Below are 21,853 nucleotides of genomic sequence, written 5' to 3'. Positions count from 1 at the left end.
GTGGAATTTACTTCAAAAGGAGAAGTCCTTTCAGCTGTGATTTTAGCTGCAAAAGCCTGTATGTACTGCACAAAATTAAAGAAGCAAATGTGTCTCCAAATATGTCTTGGCCGAGTGACTGTATTTGGGAATGACACCATTTTCTGAACTTAATTTGCACTATTAGTCTGAAACTATAATTTCAGGGAGCCTGTTGTGACTAAACACTTAACAGAAGATGATTTGAGCTGTTTCCAATGCTTTTTTTTTTTTTTTCAAAGCCACAAACTCTCCCAACAGGTCAAGAATCCCTTCAGCCTGAAACGAGGAGAAGTGAATTGCCTTTGCTGGCAAGGGTTAAAATGTCCCTATCAATTATTATTATCTCCATATTTGTACATTGCAAAGGAGTTTTATTTTTGATAGCGTTGGAGCAGGAGGGTGAGGTAGTGCAATAGCAAATGGATGGATTGCTATTAATTTTTCTATATGACAGAATCATTTTAGTTTAGCCACTGCACTCTGATTTAGGAAAAGCAGCTGCAAGTCGTTTCAGATATTATTAACGTGCGCAAGTATAGTGTACATTATGCAACTAAATTCTTACTTGCATGTTCTTCCACAACAACATTGCAATGATGCTTTAATGTGCTTAGTTTTCTAATTACTGTTTTAACTTGAATAAATTCCAGCAAATGCAGCTATATTTGAGGAAAGTAGCATGTTGTGTAAACATTTCAAAGTTGTTTTTTTTTCATCAAAGTTTTTTTTTTTTTTTTCATTCTGTGATATTAACTGGACCATCAATTGCTCTGTTTTGTGCTTGGATTGGATTCTGGCTCAACATTTAATAGCTTTCCATCTTATAAATGTAAATGCATACTTCTCTTAGGGTGGGGAAGATAAAAGACATCATTAAAATTCCACAGACTACCACGTTAAATGCAGTTCATTGAATTGTGGAGTGAAGTGGGGAAAAGTGCTTAATTATACATTTCAAGTATTTTTTTTTTTTTACTAAGCAAGTCCTTCACTTACCAACTAAAAGTCACCCAAGCACTTACCGAATTGGGTTTAAATTATTATTTTTTTCTTTAGGAATTGGTATTATGCTAAGACTTTGGAAATAAATAAATGATTGGGTTTTACAGTACCTCACCAAACTCCTAACTGTAGCAATATTCTATCATATAGCTTCAGCCCACATTACGTTAGCTACTGTATTTCTAACTAAAACCTTAGTGTTGTGTTGCCATTAAAAGGATTTCTTAGGATCTTATCCTTCAAGTAAATATCTGAACGACAGCTGGATTTTAAAGAGGAAGCAAGATTAAAAGAAAACACGTACTTAACTTCAGTGTGAGTGTTGAGGAGTTTATCCTCAGAGCCTGACATAGTGTAAGATGTTGTATCTGTCAGCTCCTCTCCATCTGAGAATTAGAAGTTTTGTTAGTTAGCACACTGTTCAAATTTTATATTAGAAAGATATTAAGTTAACATTTTCCCCCCACCATATCTAAGGTACATTTCATTGTAGTAATTACTCATTGGCTCTATAGTGGATCAGTGCAGGAAAAAAAAAAAATACAGTAAAGGTGCATTTCCGTTCCCTGACCTACAAGGCAATGGGTATGTACATGTATCCTTGAATGTAATGTACAACAGTAAGCTGTTTTTAAGGTCCAATTAAATATCTTGAAAATGTTTTTTCTGAGAGTCTTGGGATTTGATCTCACTCCCTTATAATCACAAAACCTTAAAGGAATATAATCAATGATTGGGTGAAGTAATGCTGTTAGCACCAATAGAAGTTGATAATATAATATATATTTAATATAATAACAGCAATTAACCAACTATTACAATTTCTATTTACTAAATTATAACACGTCATACTTTTTAATCGATTTATAGTTATATTGTGGAATGTACATGAAACAAGTTCGATTAGTTTCTGTTATCGCTTACATTATAGCAGATATAAACTTTTCCCTCACTAGCCTCTGTATTTTCTCTTTCTTGATGTTAATAAGAAAAAAATGCTGGTTGTCATGTTACCAAGAAACCATAAACTGCTAAAACTACTGTTAGAGCTGCTGACCAATCAGATTTTGAGCATTCAGTAGTGTTGTGGTATTAAACTGGTACGCAAATGAATTTGCAAAGATATATTCGCATATATTCTATTTTATCCTAAATCTTTTATTGTTACTGTGTAATAGTTATAGTCTTGAATTTGAGATTTTTCTCACATGAAAGCATGGTGTGAATTCTTGTCCAGAGTAATGCTACAGATTCACTAGACAGTTATGAATTTCGAATATTTAACTGCTGAGATACCATCCAAGAACACAGAAAACATTATTAGAAAATTCTGTAAGAATTAAACGTGTTCAAATTAGATTTAAAAAAAAAATAAATAAATAAATAAATAAATAAAAATCTGCTGTTATGATTTACATCATACTGCTGTGTGTACAATGTTTCCAGTTATTACTTATTATAATAATAGTCATATTAACAGCTATATTGCAACCACAGATGTTGTAGCAACAATGCAGTAATATTTGCAAACGTTATATAAAACATTCTCATAACCTCCAGGAAACTTGACGCATTGAACATTCACGTTCTATTAACCTCATATACATAGACACAAAACAAAATTTTTCAAGCTCTAAATAAACATCTGAAGTGTCATGAGGATCAGCAGCTCATAAAAAAGAATAACTACTAGGTTTCCTTAAGCTGCTCCTTAGAGCACTTAAAGGCCATGGGTACCTGATCTACAACCTGAAGATATATGTTTTTTTTTCTTCCCTGCACCTGTTATTGGACAAATCGGCCCTGAATCTTTATGTGCATCTGAGAGTCTTTATTAACTTTTAAGAGTGATCATACCTTTAAAGAGAGTGACATCAGCAGCCGGTTTGGCATCAGGGGCAATACAAGTCACCGTGTACTCCTGCCCCTCCACCCATGGCTCCTCCGAGTCCAGCATAATGGAGGGATTCGATGGAGGAACTGAAACACAAAGTCAATATCAGAGACCTAATGAAGGAACTGTTATATAATAAATACTGAGGGTTTGGTGGCCTGGGAAAAATGGTCGGATGTCTCTGTGGCTGAATTCTGGCAAACAACCAAAAAAGGAAGAAAAAAAAACTGAAAACAAAACTGGAACTAGAACTGGAACATAGAGTGCACCCCAGTCCTCTTCGCCTGACATCAGTGCCTGACCTCACTAATGCTCTTTTGGCTGAATGAGCACAAATCCCCACAGCCATGCTCCAAAAATCTAGTGGAAAGCCTCTCCAGAAAACTGGAGGTTATTATAAGCGCAAAGGAGGACTAAATCTGGAACAGAATCCCTGCTGGAAAAAGAAAAACGAAACAAAACAATAAAAACGTTCATATAATTTGTAATGATTTTAATTGTTATAATTGTAATTGTATTGGTTTTAATGATAACTGTAATGGTCCCTGTGGGTCTCTACTGGTAATTTGTTGCCTTCTGTTGGAGGCATGTTATGCCTAGTGGATACCAATAAGGACCAGTAATGGTAATGGTTTTAATGTTTAACAGCTCATGGTTTGTAATGGTATTTGTAGTGGAAACCATTAGAATTTGTGTGATGCTTTCTATTGTTTAGGGGTATTTGTTTGTTTGTTTGTTTGTTTGTTTGTTTTTTTCAGCAGGGATGTTCAACAAGTACATATAGGTAAGAGGGTCAGGTGTTCTCAAACCTTTGGCCATATAGTGTGATAAAAGACATTTTACCAAAAACAAACAAAACATGTAAATATTGTTTAATCTTGCCTAGTCTATATTCCTGCAAAGATCATGCAGTGCCAGTTTGCCAGTTTATTAAACACAGTAGTAAAACAGTCAGTTCACCTAAAGATATCTAAAACCTTGCTAGCTAAATGTGATTTCCTCTCACAGGTACTGTCACACTTTGATCAAGGTGTGTGATAGCTACGTGGCATTGTTAAACAGACATAAGCCTAATTTATTCAGTTTATAATCAGATACCGGCTGTCAAAAAGAGCATCTGGGATGCTTCTGCTCTGCAGTCAGAATGAAATCTTTAAATGCAGTTTTCTCCCTTTACATATTTCAGGTAAGCAGAGTGTAAAATGCTTGAGCTGTAATTGTGGATGAGATATTTCCACAACAGAAACATATTTCATCCCAGTCTGTAGTTTTCTGAACTACAGTATATAGGTTTTCCAGGATGCCACTTGCGAGATATTTAATGAAGCGTTTAATAAACATGAACTTGAACAATACTTCGCTTTTACAAACTGATTAATATCCTTTTAACATGAATATGTTTTGTGACAGAAAACAGCATTGAGACGGTTTATCACATTGCTATCTTTTAATCAAGAACTGCAGTGACTTCATACCTGTCGGATATCTCTGCCAGGATGTGTGTGTTTGTGTGTTTTTGTGTGTGTTTGTGGACCATGACGCTCTGCAATCTGAGAAAGTCACCTCCACTAGGGGGTGCTGTTGCAGTGTGAGGGCCCGAGAGCTTCCATGCTGAGACAGATGAGATGTGAGCTACAAACTGATTTAAACGAAGCCCACAAATCCGGTGTGTGTGTGTGTGTGTGGTCTCTGATGACTCCGAGACCACAGTGCAAAGCCAAATAATGACATGCATTTGTAATGTCTCTCCTCCTCCCTCACACATCATCAATTGCTATATATTTCCATCTTGCTTTTCTCTTTATTCTCTGCCTCTTTTTCTCTTTCATCACACTCCAACATCCCCCCTTTCTCTCTCTCTCTCTTGCTCTCTCTCTTTCTCTCTCACTCTCTTTCTCCCCTCACACAGTCTAACTCTTTTGTCTTCCTGGTTATTTGGCCTGCATTTTTCCCCTTTCATCACTTCTCAACAACCTGTTTTTTTTTCTTTCCTTCCTTTCTTCCTTCTCCCAAATTCTCTCCTACATGCCATTTTCACTTTTCACTTTGCTATTTTCACATTTCATCTCTCTCTCTCTCTCTCTCTCTCTCTCTCTCTCTCTCTCTCTCTCTCTCTCTCTCTCTCTCTCTCTCTCTCTCTCTCTCTCCCCGAGTGCATGCTGGGAACAAGTGTGCAGAGCGTTGTGAGTGTGAGCATGAGTGTAGCTGTTTGTGCTGAAGCTTTCCTCCTGTCCTTTTTTAATATAATTTCTGTTTAATTTTTGCGTGATTTATTTAATGTTATTTAGTAAAACTGTAGACAGGTTTAGAGTGTTTTTGCATGTTTTCGGGCCATTTGCTACCTGAGCTCAAGGGAGCATGGCAGCCCCAGGTGTGGGGGGTTTAGGGTTTCTCACTCAGCACCATGGGGTGAAGGTGGCATCCGCTGTGAGTGTGGAAGATTGTTGCCTAGCTGTGGGAAAGGTGGTGCGTCATCAATTTATTCTCTCAAAGCAAATGAACTAGTCGAACATGATGTTATAACTGATGAAACGCTTGTTCCTGTTCTCCCTCTTTCACTGCCATCGATCAAAGTCACCCTCCCTTTATTAGCAATGATTTATCAGATACGAATCTCCTCTACTAAAGTTGTTTCGTTTGTGTACATGATTATAAAAGATGACGTGGAATTAGATCTAGTGTTAAACTTATGGGTAGATGATTTTGATTACATGGTCTACGCCACCATGGATAAAATGAAATGTTTCGGATGCAGAAAAACTGGACATCTAGTCCGTGTGTGTGGAACAATAGTAAGGATAAAACTAATGGAGACAACGAGAATAGTGCAACTGAGCTGGTTAATGCAGAGCCGTCTGGGGTCGGTTTGGCCAAAGCAGAGCCCACTGTGGAGAAGGAACCTGGCGGGGAAGATGTGTGTGTTGCTGGGCCTGCAGAGGATAGATCGACCTCAACGGATCCGACAAACACAGGTACGAACGCCATCACAACATCACAGAGTACAGACAATAAACAGTTAAATTGCCACTTGGAAAAACTGGACAATAAACAGGGGGGACTGTGAAATGGAGACGGAAAACGTAGTGTTTAAAGCACCACTAAAAAGGAAAAACTCAGACAAATTTAATGACTCTAGACTACTGAAGAAAGCTGAATTAGAAGAAAATGATGACCAGAGCAACACTGAGAGTGAAAGTGAACTCTGATCTGAATCCAGCACAGTGCTGTCCAAGTGTGAACATTCAGGTCATAACTACAACATAGATGACATTAAACTATTTCTTAATTCAACTAAAAACTAAAGTTAAGTGTTAAAAATATTTTCCTGACTTAAAACAGTTCACTGATAAATCCAAAGGTTGGATGGCTGAAGGGTGTTTCGCAAATAAAGAAGTTTATCGGTTAAAGAAGATAGTGAAAACTGAGTGATGGTTGCGAGAAGGTCTGAGTTGAAGAACCCCAGCAGGGTGTGTTGTCTGTTGAGGTTGTTTTTATTTTAATTATAATTTTGATTATGAGTGAATATTGCTTCACTGAACTTAAATGGTGTTAGAGCCATCAAAAAGGGGCTGAATTATATGAACTCATTAAACAGAAAAAATAGATGTTACTTTTAATCAGGAAAAACATAGTGATGTTAAAAATGCCACTGACTGGACACAAGAATGGGGAGGGATCTCTGTCCTTAGCCATAACACCACACTTAGTGGGGAAGTTGGCATTTTATTTACAAAAAGTTTTAGTCCTCTGTCATATCAAGTTGAAGAAGTCATAAAAGGCAGACTACTAAAAGTTCAAGCACAGTTTGAAAATAACGGTTTTGTTTTTAATTGTGTATGTGTCATATCACAGCTAACCAGGGACTCTGATTCCAATAATACACCACAGCATACAAATATGACTGCCATAGACTATAGCTCCCAACCCACACAGGCACATTCACAATCTCTGGAGTGCTAATCACACACACCTGTTGCCTATACATACATACTCACACACACCCTTTAAAAGAGACTGGTTATTCACAAAGACTTTGCAAAGTCTACGCTCAATAGCTTTTGTCTCTGTCGTTACCAAGCCAGTGTTTGTTATTGCAGCTCTGGTTTTGGATTCTGTTCGTTCTCGATCACGATTATCTGCCCATCCCATCCTAATCTGCTTGTTTGATCGCCTGAGCCTTGCTTGAATACTAATTACGATTTTGCTGATTTGGCTTTTGACATTTCATTAAAGCTGCCTTACCTGCAATTGCTTCCATCTCATCCTCCATTAAATGACAATATGTTCCAACCTCATCAATAGAAAAAATGTTGTTTTTTATGTTATGTTCTACACTGCAGAACTGCTCCATTGATGATTTTTCATTTCTGGGTGGTGATTTTAACTGTCCAGAACTCAACTTAGACAGAAACCATGTTGAACCTCATTTGCCATTTGTATGGAGACATTTACATGGCAATCAAAGACAGTATCCTTGGACTCATACACATGATAATGTTTTATCTCTTGCAAGACTGGACAGATTTTTTTTTGTTTTTAGACACCATATTGGTATTTTTTGAAAGTTGTACTATTTTCCTAGTCAGCTTCTCTGATCATAGCATGGTGCAGTGCTCTTTTATTTTGATTTTAATTCTGTCAACAGTATGCTCACAACAACTCTAGAGAACTAACCCAATCCTTGAAAGTCTTAGAGACATATATAATTAAATTGCAACTGTTGAGCCTACAGGAAATCAAAACTATATGGAACTTCTCACTAAAAGAAAAACCCAATTAGCTCACAAATTGCGGGAAAAAACTCTGGTCCGGTCTAGGTTTCAAAATGCAGATCAGATGGATGAACCATCTAAATACTTTTTTAGTCTAGAGAAGAAAAATGGACAGTAAAGTCTCATTCACGCCTTACATTCTGAGGCTGGGGCACTTCTACTAAACCCTAGAGATATAAGAAAGAAGGCAATTAGTTTTTATGCACATATATACAGAAGCGAACTCAGGTCAGGACACAGTCAAGAAAGCGTCTCCTTTAATAAATTCCTCAGGTATCTTAAGAAACTAATGTAGAGCTCTCAGGTATACCGAGCCTAGAAAGACTGCACAGAGCCCTTCAAGGCATGGAGTCTGGGAAAGTGCCAGCAATTGATGGCCTTCCTGTTGAAGTATTTCTGGGAAGAACTAGGTGAGGATCTGGTGCATGTACTCAATGACAGTTTGGCTGAAGGATGGCTACCGCTGAGTTGCCGTAGGGAAGTCCTCACCCTTCTACCCTAAAACGGAGACCATACTGACATTAAGAACTGGCGCCCTGTTTCGCTTCTTTGTACTGACTACAAACTGCTCTCAAAGGCTAAAAGGCTGAATATGGGCAGCGGTAGTTCAGTGGTTAAGACGTTGGCCTACTGGTCATAAGTTCAAATCCCAGTACTGCCAAGCTTCCACTGCTGGGACCTTGAGCAAGGCCCTTAACCCTCAACTGCTCAGTTGTATAAATGAGATAAATGTAAGTCGCTCTGGATAAGGGCGTCTGCCAAATGTCGTAAATGTAATGAATAAAATAATGGACCAGAATATTCACCTGGACCTGGATATTCACCTGGACCTTTGTCTCTAAGAAGTCCATATGTAACAACGTATCCCTTACTCAGGACATTCTTGATGTCTCTAAGTTGCTGAACTGTGTTGCTGAATTGGTCTCTTTAGATCAGGAAAAGGCGTTTAATAGAGTTGAACACCTTTAATTGTGGAAAACTCTAGAAGCTTTTGGCTTTTGCCAGGAGTTTATAAACAAGGTCAGGGTTCTCTATAGCTATGTTGAGAGCATATTCAATGTTAATGGTGGCTTATGCACTCCTTTCAAGGTTAATAGAGGTGTAAGGCAGGGATATTCTCTATCAAAAATGTTACATTCTCTAGCCTTAGAACCCCTTCTATAAAATATAAGAAAATGTTTACACGGCCTTCATCTAACAAACATGAGAATGCAATTCATCTATTAGCCTACGCTGAAAATGTAATAGTTTTCATTAGCAGACAAAGCAATATGCAAGTTGTAATGAAATTGCTTGATGATTTTAAGGCCTTGTCTTCTGCAAGGATAAACTGGAATAAAAGGAAAGCATAACTCATGGTCTGACCTGGCAAAGAGGAGATTTTAAATATTTAGGTGTGTTTGTAGGAGATGAGGTGACTGTACAGAGGAATTTGGAGGGGGCTGTAGAGAAGGTTAAAGGCCCACTTGAAAAATGGAAATGGTTAACACCAGAAATGTCTTATAGAGGGCGCACATTAGTTAGCAATAATTTAATAGCTTCATGTTTCTGGCACAAGTTGGCCTGTGTGGAACCTCCTTGGTGGACTTCTTCTGGAACAAGCTGCACTGGATGCCCCAGAGTGTGATTTACCTACCCAATGAGGTGGGTGGGCACTGATACACCTGCAAAGCAGGATGGCAGACTTTTGTCTGCAGTTCCTACAAAGAATTCTCAAAGGCTCAACAACCTCCAGCTGGCAGGCAGCCGCATGTGCCATACTGCACAACGCTGAAGGACTGGAGAAGGACAGGAGTCTTTTCTTGATGGACCCTGGGAAGCTGGGCAGTAGCGGGATGCCAGCGTTCCATCAAAGTCTGTTTAAAGTCTGGAACTTTTACACGGTGGAGAGGATGGACAACACCCACTCTCTTCCCTGAGATTCACTCTCTTCATTCTCTTCTATGCTCCACCCTTCCACAAAGGATACACGTGTGTATCCTCGCTTCTAGCTGCTCTGGAAGCTTCCTCATTTCTTGCCTCCTCAAGGTGCAATTAGAGGATAGGGATGTCCTTCAAGATGGTTGACTTTGATCAATTTCTGGGTCACGGGCTGGAGGACAGAGGAGCAAGGAAACAAGGAAGCATCAGTTTGAGTATTGAGAAGCATCCAATCACTTTGGGGCATCTAGTGAATCTGGCAGGACCGGACTTTGAAAACGCAGAGGAAGTAGCTGCACATTTGAAAATCAGATCCACACAAGCAGTTGCTCAGCTGTTGTCAAAATGGAAGGACATTCTCACAGCTGAGGAAAGAACACTGGTGTTGGATCACTACAGAGAGGCAGCTACTACAAACCCCAAGGATGCAGCTACTCCAAACACAGAGGACGCAGAAAGAACAAAATTGAAAAACAATCTGGGGCAAGATGTCACTGCACTATTTACAGCCTTTGTTAAATCAAGAGTGCTGATTGACTTTCGTGGACGATCTTGCCATGTTTGAGATAAGGTTGTGTAAGAATGAAGCTTTGTGCTCTATCCTTGAAGGAAGATTAATTTTTACAAATAATAAGTGCTTCCTTCACCTTCCTAGCATTTTAGTATTGACATGTACAACCCCAAATCCAAAAAGTTGGGACGCGGTGTAAAATGTAAATAAAAACAGAATGCAATGATTTACAAATCTCATAAACCCATATGCTATTCAGAATAGAACATAGAAAACATTTTAAATGTTTAAACTGAGGAAATATACCATTTTAAGGAAAAATAAGGTAATTTTGAATTTGATGGCTGCAACACGTCTCAAAAAAGTGGGGGCGGGCAACAAAAGACTGGAAAAGTAAGTGTTGCTAAAAGGAAAAAGCTGGAGGAATATTTTGTAACTAATTAGGTTAATTGCCAACAGGTCAGTAACATGATTGGGTATAAAAAGAGTATCTTATAGAGGCAGAGTCTCTCAGAAGTAAAGATGGGATGGAATCTGGATGGAAAAATATGTTGCTCTAAAACGTGTATATACCTTTCAGTATTGATGGTGCCTTTCCGGATATGCAAGCTGCCCATTCCATAGACACTAATGCACCCCACACCATCAGAGAATCAGGCTTTTGGACTGTGCGCTGATAAAAAGAGACGTTCACTCTCCTCGTTAGTCCTATTTAGTTTAGAGTCCATGGTTTCCAAAAAGAATTTAAAATTTTGATTTGTCTGACCACAGAACAGTTTTCTTCTACTTCTTTCTCAGTCCATTTTAAATGAGCTTTGGCTAAGAGAAGATGGCAGCATTTCTGGATCATGTTCACATCTGGCTTCTTCTTTAAATGATAGAGATTTAACCAGCATTTGTGGATGGCAGGGTGAACTGTGTTCATAGACAATGAGTTCTGGAGGTGATTCTGAGCCCATGCAGTGATTTCCATTACGGAATCGTGCCTGATTTTAATGCAGTACCACCTGAAGGCCTGAAGATTATGGGCATGTAATATTGATTTTCATCCTTGTCCCTTGCGCACAGAGATTTCTCCAGATTCTCTGAACCTTTTGATGATATTATGCACTGTAGATGATGATATATTCATAGTCTTCGCAATTTTACATTGAGGAACATTATTCTGAAATTGTTCCATAAACAATTTTGTAGATGCAGGTTTTCGCAGCTTGGTGAACCTTTGCCCATCTTTACTCCTGAAAGACTCTGCCTCTGTAAGATCTCCTTTTATACCCAATCATGTTACTGACCTGTTTCCAATTAACCTCTAGCTGTTTCTTTTTAGTAACACTTACATTTCCAACTTTTCGTTGCACCAACTTTTTTGAGACGTATTGCGGTCATCAAATTCAAAATCAGCTTTTTGGAATTGGGGTTGTACAGACATTTGCTATTTATTTACAATTTATGTGGATTGAAAATTCTGTTTTATTTAATAAAGATCTTTTCAAATTCAATTCTCTCTTTCACTCTCTCTCTCTCTCTGTGCATGCATGGTGAAAGAGCAAGCATGGCATGTAGAGCATGTGAGAGCAGGTGGATGTCTTGCCAAGTTTTCCGTGCGATTGTCTTTTGGATTTTCTTTCATATAAATATTTAATGTTTTAAGTTATAAGTGAGTTATCAGTGGCCAGTACACAACTGAGAGTAGGTGAGAATGAGCAGGACATCATGGCCTCTGAGGTCGGTCGGGAGACGCTGTCTCTCCAGCATGGTGTCAAGTGTGTGCCAGAGAATAGAGCACAGGTGGAGGAGGTGGGAGAGCAGGTCGGGTGCAAGAACATCTACTCTGCTTCCTGAATGAACAAAGCTGTGGTGGTGTTCCTAAAAAAATGGAAAGATTAGTCAGTGCGCTGGTTGAAAGTATAATATGACTAAAAGGTGTCATGATACCCATTGTCCCTCTATCTGCCCCTGTGACGCAAGCTGTCATTTACAACTTGACCCCATTCATTAAAAATGAGCTGATCATGAAGAAGCTGGCCCGCTTCTGAAGGTTTGCCAGCCCCATGACGACCATTCCGCTCTGCTGTAAGAACTCTGCAGTTAAACACGTCCTGTCATTCTGTAGGCAAGTTTACATGTTTCTAAATAATCGTGACGAAACGCTGAATGTAAATTTCACATTGCCACCACCGAACGTCCGAAATGTTTTGAGTGTGGGGACATCAGGTATAAAAGGCTGAGCTGCCCACACAGAGCTGTGGGACTCGAATGGGTTACAGCGCGGGGACACCAGCAGGAGAACACTGGAGAACAGGAGCCTGGAGCAAATGAGAGCAGCGACACACCAGATCCTGAGCTGAAAGAGGTCAGTGAGGAACACAGAGCACAGAGCGTTAGAGCTAGCAGTGCCCCCGGCCCTCATGTCCGCACTGAGGATGATCCTGACCCTGTACAACAGCAGCAGAAGAACCCACAGGCTCTGAGTAACACTAATGAGGCACAGTACACTACAGCAAAACTGATAACTGAAAGCAAGCAAAAGATAAACACTGTCAGCCCGTCAACTAAACCAAAAAATCTACAGTGTATTACAGAATGCCATGATGCAGGAGAGTGAAGAAGCAGAGTGCAGCACAGGTACTATAGGAGGAAATCTCACACCATTGGAGGATGGAGAGATCGAGTCAGATGAACCAGCATTCTTTAACAGTTCAGAAACCCCACACCAACAGCCTGAGGATCTAGACACCACAGCACAGATAAACCGCTTTCTGCAGCTAACCAAAGGAAAAAGGAACGTTTCACTTTCCAGCTACTTCCCCGATAAGGTGAAATTTGTTAAATCAGCAGAACACGCCACACGAAAAGACAACTTAAAAGTACTCTCACCAGGAAGAAGTTTCAGACTTTTTTCAGAAAATGGACATCGGCAGCACGGATAACTCTTTAAACAAGACTATGAACATTCTTATTGGATTTATTTAAAGTGAAATCAGAACAGGACTAAAGGGGCTATTGGATTTATTTGGGTGGGAGGGTCTGAGGGAGTTTGGTGTTGGGTGGGGGTCTGAGGATGTTTTAAAACATGTAAATATTTACATATTTGAAACTGATACATTAAAGGGACCTTAAAAAGTCAGTCTCTCTCTCTCTCTCTCTCTCTCTCTCTCTCTCTCTCTCTCTCTCACTCACACACACACACACACACCATCAGTTGCTAAATTTCTCCCTTGTCTATCTTTATCTTCCACACCCTCTTTTGCTCCACCATTCTCTCTCTCTCTCTCTTCACCCTTTATCTCTTCTTCCTAACACTGAATGATTACATATATTTCCCTTTTGTCTTTCTGTATCATTCATTCTCTTGTTTCCTTTTTCAGCATTTACTCTCTCTCTCTCTCTCTCTCTCTCTCTCTCTCTCTCTCTCACACACACACACACACACACACACACACACACACACACACACACACGCACACACAGAATCACAGAATCACAGAATGATATTTTGTCCTCACCACACCCTCTTCTTTTCCTCCTCCACCGCAATATTTCATCTTTCTTCCTCCTTCCTTCACCTCTCTCTCTCTCTCTCTCTTTCTCTCTCTTTATTCTTCCTTTATAATTTTTGGTCTATTTCCCTTCCTCACAACAGCTTATATTTCTCATCTCTTCCTCTCTCTCTCCTCTATCACACTCTTTTAATTGCTAATTATTCCCCCATGCATCCCAAAGTCTTTCTGTTTCCCATCTTTCATCTAACATTTTATCTCCTACTCCCTTTCAGCCCCTCTCTCTCTCATTCCTTACACTTTACCAATCCCTGCACTGTCTTTCTTAATCTTCTATCTGCCTCTCCTACTCTCTTTCCTCCCTCATGCTCTATCAGTCACTTTATTTTCACCTATTTGCCTCCTTTCTCTTCATCCTTCTCCTTCATGTCCTCTTTCATCACTTCACAATGTCCCCACTTTCTCTTCTTCCGTCTCACATTTTTCTCTCTCCTCCCTGTGTGCATGTTCTCAGGTTCATCACTTGTTGTGTTGGCGGAGGCGTCGGCTGGTCGCACAAATCTTCTAAAATAAGAGTGATGTTCCTAAAGCAGGGAGGCAGTGGAGCGCTTCTCCTCTCAGTACTGCTCACTTTTCCCAGAACCACCTTCCTCCCTCTCTCTCATTCTCTCTCTTCACCTCATTCTCTCTTCCTCTCGCTGCAGATCTTTATGTACGGTTCCTTCACTCATTTATTCCCATTCGCCAAGTCAGCACACTCATTTCTCACTGTGCTTCTCTCTCTCTCTCTCTCTCTCTCTCTCTCTCTCTCTCTCTCTCTCTCTCTCTCTCTCTCTCTCTCTCTCTCTCTCTCTCTCTCTCCCTCCCTCTCTGAAATTGAGCTCCAGAAGACAGGGGTGTGTGTATGTGTGTCGGCTGTACAGTGAGAGGGGCAAAACAAGAAAAGTCATAAGTCAAAAACTGTGACCTCAAGTCTACCTGACAGTCTCTCTTTATCTCTCTCTCTCTCTCTCTGTGTTGCATGCTGGGAGTGGGTTGAGCATGGTGTTGGGTGAGATATGAGCTGTGTGAATTCACCTAGTTTAAATTATGGTTTTCCATTTCTTTTTTTCTTTTTTTGTTGCAAGGTTTGTTAGATTTGATTTCGACTCAGTTTGATTTTGTTCTGGATATTGCGCAAGAAGATAGCGTCTCATGAGGTGACGTCGTCATTGTCCTTGCGCAATGGCTTCAGGTACGTGTCAGAGGATGGCGTCACAATTGAAAATCTGCTTATTTCAGCTGGTGTGGAAGTAGGACATGAGAACACCGTGTCCGCTTCTCTCATAAATAAAGCCGTAGTGGTGTTCTTAAAAGATCAAAACCTCGTTAATCATTTAATCGAGAATGGTTTTGTTATAAACAATAACTTTGCCCAGGTTACCCCATTACATGCTCCGACAGCGAAAATCACGGTATCGAATGTTCCAACTTTTATTCCATATGACGCGTTGGAACGGGAATTTGTACAATTTGGCAAATTTGCCATCGTTTTCAAAACAATTACACCAGGCTCTCTTTCAGAAGTCTTTCAGAAGACAGGTGTTTATGTTTCTAGACTCCACCAGAATAGGCTGGAGGTTTCATACCAAATACGATACGCAGAAAGAACTTATATGGTGTATGCAACAACTGGCAGTTTAAGGTGCTTCGAATATGGTGATTTAGGTCACAAAAAGTTTGCCTGCCCACATAGAGAGCGTGTAACAGAGAATAGGCCTACTGTCTCAGGAGAGGGAGATATGGTGGAGCACACTGCTCAAGAGGAAAAAGGAGGCTCATCAGAGGTAAGCGATTCTGGTGTGGCGCTAGCCATTATAGAAACACATGAGTATGTTGTTACTAATACAGATACTAATGTGAATGAACGTCAACAAAATGAAAATATTGCAAATACTGTGCAAAGTATCAATGCAGATGAACGATAAGATAAATTGTGGAAAATGCACGGCCCAGTTCAAGTAGGTGTGAGAAGCCTGTTTGTTTGGGTACAAGAAAAAGAGAGTTGTGTCTCAGCAATGATGGTAGTGCAATGGATGATGTTGTATCTGACGAAAATGGTTTTCTTCTTGAGTAGGAATGTGACTCACAAGGAGGTTCTGTATGTTATGAACGTGAATCTCAAGATAGGTCCATTAAAGATCCTTCTTTGTATACATTAGAGGAAATTAATGGCTTTCATGATAAGACGTTTGGTGTCTCTTCAAAAGATTGTGAGTCTTGATCAACTGAGAGAAAAGAAACATTTTTATTTGAAAAAAAAGCATGTTACAGTCATTAGAAAATGTAGAAAGGTAGATAAAAAGAAGAGAAGTATTCTCACAAGTGATTAGCCATTGTCACAAGATCCACGTAAAGGAGGTTAGGATGGATGCAGATGCAGATAAGAGTTTATTTAGAGAGACGCAGGCAGACAAATCCAAAGCATGAGACAATAGTGAGGTCAAGAAACAGGCAATGGGTCAGGCGATTGGCAAACAGGCATAAACTGGGCAAGGCTAGAATCGAGAACGAGAAACAAGAAGCAAGACCAATGAACATGAAGCAAAATGATTAACAGGGTAGAAACTCTTGGTATGGTGATAACACTCAATACTTCACAAAATCATTGTGTTCAAACAGTCTCTTTATACTATGGTTGTGAGTGCTGTGAATTTGATGCAGGTGTGCATGATTAGAATGAATGTGAGTGTTCTGGGAATTGCAGTCAATGGCAGCCATGTTTGTAAGCCGCAGTGCAGGATGGGAAGCCATGCGTCGCGTGGTGTTCTTGTATTTTTTTTCTACTGTTTTCCTCTGCTGTCATCTTATCTATATCCTTCCTAAACCTGTGTACGGATCTTTTGAGGGTGGGTTCATAAAATATTGATGGAGGGTGGGATAGACATAAATTAGCCCTAGTGTCCGAAATAATGCAGAGTAAAAAGCTACACGTCATTTTATTGCAAAAAACACATAGTGATACGGATAATGAAGCAAAGTGGGGAATGTGGTGGAAAGGTCGGCATACACTTAGCCATGGTACAAATCTGAACGCTGGAGTTGCTCTCCTTTTTTTTCTCCAGATAGAAGAGTTAGTATTGAAAAAAACAGAAGAATTTGTAAAAGGTCATCTTATTCTCGTTAAAACTATTATTGAAGTTACTATAATTTATTTTTATAAATGTTTAGGCACCAAATTACATGAATGACCACATATTTTTAGTATATGTGGAGTATATATGGAGATTGGAACTGTAGAGAATGTTTCAATGTTGATCATAACAATGAAGAGCTGTCCTCCAACTATTTGTCAAGATTAATGAAAGAAGCTGAACTTTTAGATATGTGAAGAATCAAGCGTCCAGTAGACATATTATATACATGGGTTAAAATTTCTAACAATAGAATTAGTGCTGCTCGATTAGATAGAATCTGTGTTTCAAAATATTTTAATAACAGGGATATTGATTGTTGTATTTCTCCGATAGATTTTTCTGATCACCATCTTGTTTTTTATTTCAGTAAATATGGCCCAGTTTCCAAGAAAATCCTCTTTTGCCATTTTAATGATAAAGTGTTGCAAGATACTTTTTTTCTTGAACATTTTGTGGTATTTTGGAATAATAGGAAGGGGGAAAAAATGATTTTTAAAATTTAAAACAATGGTGGGAGGTTGGTAAAACTCAAATAAAACTTCGCTGTCTACCCAGCCTTCATCAACAACTTACAACAGAAAAAGAAACAGCTACATTTTCATTTGAATGAGAGGGTGAAGGCAGCTTTGGTGAGGTCACGATTCACATTGGTCACATTAGATATGGATGCCCCAAGTGCCTATTTTTTAAAATTTAGAATATTCAGTGGCACAATATAAGAAGATGACATGTTTACGTCTTCCCGATGGGAAGATTACAAATTACATTATAGAAATATGTCGCCATGCTGTCTTTTATTCTTGTCTCTACAAAGCTGGGCATTGCAATTCTAGTAGTGCAACACAACTTTTGCATGAACTTCCTCAAATAGACTCTGCTTCTAGGACTGCTTTCGACATGCAAATTACCTTTCAAGAACTCACTATTGCTGTTGGATAGTTAAAATCCAGTCACTCTCCTGGGATTGATGGGTTGATTCCTGAACTTTATAAACATTTTTGGAAACATATTGGAATGGACCTTTACAAAGTTTTTTTGTGAACATTATAAAGATGGCATTCTACCTGTTACATGTCAACGTGCTGTATTGTCCCTAATACGTAAAAAGGGAGACTTGACTTTGTTAAAGATCTGGAGACCTGTTGCTCTATTAACATATAAAATCTTATCCAAATGTCTTTCTATTAGACTTAAGAGGTTTTTACATTTGATAATTCATCAAGACCAAACCTAGTGCATTCCAAACAGATCTATAATGGATAATCTTTTTTTGGTGAGAGATACCTTGGATATCTGCAAAATGTTTGATGCAGACGTTGGATTGATTGCTTTAGCCCAAGAAAAGGTGTTTGTTCGGGTTGATCATAATTACCTTTTTAATCTACTTGCTGCATTTGGGTTTGGTCAGAATTTTATCAAATGGATACAGTTGTTATTCATTGGAGTTTCTTGTATGGTTAAGGTGGGGGGTGGTCTAAGTCGGGCTATTTTGGTTTAAAGGGGCATTAGACAAGGATGCCCTTTATCAGGGCAATTGTACAGTATTGCTATTGAACCATTACTTTTTATTATAAGGAAAACTCTAACTGGTTTATCAATACCCACAGTGCCTCAACATTCAAGAGCTATAATTACTACTTATGCTGATGTTACAGTCTTTGTCAATGACAACAATGATATAAAGGCTCTGTCTAGATTACTTGATTTGGGCATCATCAAAAAAAAAAAAAACTGGGATAAGATTGAGGCTTTCTGGTCAGGTCAAAGAAACTTGGAAAAAGCTCCCACAACTACCAGGAAACTTAAACTGGAATAGAAAAGGGCTAAAAATACTTGGTGTGTTTTTGGGATCAGCTGAGTTTCAAAAGAGAAATTGGGAAGGATTTTTGGAGAGAGATTTGTGCACCTGATTGTCTAGATGGGACTGGTTGCTACCCCAGTTATCCTACAGGGGGAGAGTTTTAGTTGCCAACAACGTGATCGCTTCTGCTCTGTGGCATACGTTTATTTTGTTCTAGTTCAAGACATTCAAAGGATGCTGTTGAACTTTTTTGGGTCAGGACGGCACTGAGTCCGACCAGCTGTCCTTTTTTTTGCCATTGCAAGAAGGTCTTATAGATATCAGACCTAGACATATGGCTTTTCGTCTGGAAGCTGCTCAGAAACTGCTGTATAATAATAATATTGCTTGGTCTAACAGTGCAGTTACACTCCTGAGAAAAACAGGCAACATGGGACTTGATAAAAACTTTTACAGAATTGACTTCCTTCTATAGATCTGTGATGGAAGCCTGGAAAGTTTTTTTTCTGTCTCAAGACCTGCTGGAATACATGCAGACTTTTGGCTGATTGTTCCAGAACCATTTTTTTACCTTCTAGACACGTATGCTCTGCCAATTTGTCATCATGGCTGATAGCTGCTGGATTTTAAAACTTTTTTAAGCATCAGATTGAATACCCTGGGTGAGAGAACTGGGATAAAATCTATATTTTTGAAACATCTTACTGATGAAGTGTTTGGAGAGTTGAAATCTGATAAACAACTTTTTATTAACAACTCTAACCATATTAAAGAATGGATATCTGGGTGTGACTACGATTTTCCATCCTTGAAGATCACTGCTGACGTAAAGTCTTATATTGTCTTTTAAAACCCCTCAGCTGGATAGTTTTGAGAAAAAAAATAAAACCTCTATATGTGACTTGTGTGAAAGTGACCAATGCACATCTTCTATCTGGAGTAACGTCATCTAGATGGACTGGGCATCTCCCCCAAAGGTAGATGGCGGTCACTGTACAAATGCCCAATTGATAAACGGACTGGTGACTTACATGGTGCAATAGCTACGAACAGACATGTGGTGCACCTTAATCCAAATGTAGGGGTGGGTTCCCATTTTTGCTCTGAAAATGAAACCATTTTTCATCTTTTTGTGCAATGTGTATGTTTGGTTTATCTCATCAATTGTTGATTTTTGGGCCGAACATTCCGTTATTCATACAAATGTTTTGGTTTTATTAAATGTTAAACTATTTGGAAAACTAGGAAAAATAAGATGCTTAGCAAAGATACATTAGATCCTTTGTTGATGTTCATGGGTTTTGTAGAATCAAGGCTTAGGATAGAACATGCAAATTACAAACTGGTAAGGTGTTTACCAATGTTTGTGAATACTTGGGCCATAAATGGAGTGTTATGTACAGTTAATGAAAACGATGATCTACTGTTGACTTTTTAAGATATATTGTTTTAATTTTTGTTATTATTATTATCTACTTATTTATTTTTCCTTTGTAATTGAGATAGTGGAATGTAGAGTTTCAGTGGTAACATAGACTGGTTTTACCTATATGTTGTAAATAAAGGTGATTCAATCTCTCTCTCTCTCTCTCTCTCTCTCTCTCTCTCTCTCTCTCTCTCTCTCTCTCTCTCTCTCTCTCTCATACACACACACACACACACACACATATTATACTATCCATCCATTGACATAACTAATAATGGAGCTAAGTAATGCTATGCTACAGCAGAGCTAAATCTAACCGTAACCATCCATCCACCCATCCATCTTCTACTGCTTACTCCTTTTCAGGGTCACGGGGAACCTGGAGCCTATCCCAGGGAGCATCAGGCACAAGGCGGGGTACACCCTGGACAGGGTGCCAATCCATCGCAGGGCACAAACACATACACACTCACACACCCATTCATACACTACGGACACTTTAGACACGCCAATCAGCCTACCATGCATGTCTTTGGACTGGGGGAGGAAACCGGAGTACCCGGAGGAAACCCCCCGAGTACGGGGAGAACAGGCAAACTCCGCACACACATGGCCCTGGCGGGACTATCTAACCCTAACCTTAGTATCCAAAACTAAAACGGGTATGGGCAGAATTATTGTCACACGGCTACATGCTCAACATTGTTCAATCCTGACCTCAGATTACAGTCTATGTGGAATCCACATGTTCTCCCTATGTCCCTATGAGCTTCCCCTAGGTTCTCCGGTATCCTCCTAAGTCCCAAAAATATGCTAGTAAGTGCTGTGGTGTCCAATCCAGGGTGTATTCCTGCCTCACACCCAGTGTTCCACTGTGACCCTGACGAGGATAAAGGTCTTACTGGAGATGAATGAATGAAAACAGTTTTATCCATCTTTGTAAAAAATAAATTAATTAATTAAAAAGTTAACTTAGTATATATATAAAACGTTGTTTATACAGTGCAGTGACTGTAATTATGTAACAGTGTTATACAGAAGGTTTTTATATTCAGGAAACTAGGAGACTAGAATTATTTGGAAATTTTCTTTTTTTTTTTTTTTTGGTAACCCAATGCATATCACAAGTACGCTGAGCTATGACAATGATCTGACTCTGATAGATATGAATCTGAAAGATACAAGTAAAAATTGTAAATGTTGTGATTGCATAAGTATTCAACCTTGTTGCTCTGAAACCCCTAAATGACTTCTGTTGGAAAGTGATGTGGTTACAGTGTTAAAATTTTAGTTTGCCAATGAAGAATTATATAGCAATAGAACATTTTGTCAGTAGCTGAGTTTATGGCCCTGAGTTTATTGCTCTATTTTTCTCCCTAGTGGAATACCACAGACTAGTGTTTTTTGTTGTTGTTGTTGTTGTTGTTGTTTTGTTTTTTCTTTGTCAATTCAATTAGGGTACACAAGAGGAATTTTATTTTGAAAAAGCTGGATTCTAAATTCATTTAGTGGGACATGGGCTGTATGTTTGACATCCCTGTTCTAAGGTAAGCCTGCCTGTAAAGTGTCAACTGAATGTCAAAAAAAAACACCATAAACCTTTAAATAAAATAGATTAGAAGCAGCTTCATAGGCCATATGTGCTTGCACACACACAATAGATTTGTTTCTGGCTTACAAGTACTTACAACGAGTGCAAAATAGAATCTGATACAACATATAATAAAGAAATATAATAAAGTAGAAAAAATAAAGTAAATAGTTTTATTAATAAAACTATAAATGTAAATACAAATAAATAAAAATCAGCCGTAACATTAAAACCACTTA

General features: G+C 38.9%; 1 protein-coding gene across 2 annotated transcripts in view; it reads right to left on the bottom strand.

The window, feature by feature from the left end:
- Nucleotides 1-21,853, bottom strand: part of nphs1 (NPHS1 adhesion molecule, nephrin) — a 160,330-nt gene that overhangs the window by 91,472 nt on the left and 47,005 nt on the right. For both annotated transcript variants that reach the window (XM_017491282.3, XM_017491280.3), the window contains exons 5-6: nucleotides 2,881-3,003; nucleotides 1,328-1,409 (exon numbers count right to left, since the gene is read on the bottom strand). In XM_017491282.3, the coding sequence (XP_017346771.1) occupies nucleotides 1,328-1,409; nucleotides 2,881-3,003 (205 nt within the window). The remainder of the gene's footprint in view (nucleotides 1-1,327; nucleotides 1,410-2,880; nucleotides 3,004-21,853) is intronic.

Source organism: Ictalurus punctatus, chromosome 17, assembly GCF_001660625.3.
Source record: "Ictalurus punctatus breed USDA103 chromosome 17, Coco_2.0, whole genome shotgun sequence".
Taxonomy (NCBI): domain Eukaryota; kingdom Metazoa; phylum Chordata; class Actinopteri; order Siluriformes; family Ictaluridae; genus Ictalurus; species Ictalurus punctatus.
This window is presented reverse-complemented; position numbering and strand designations above follow the sequence as displayed.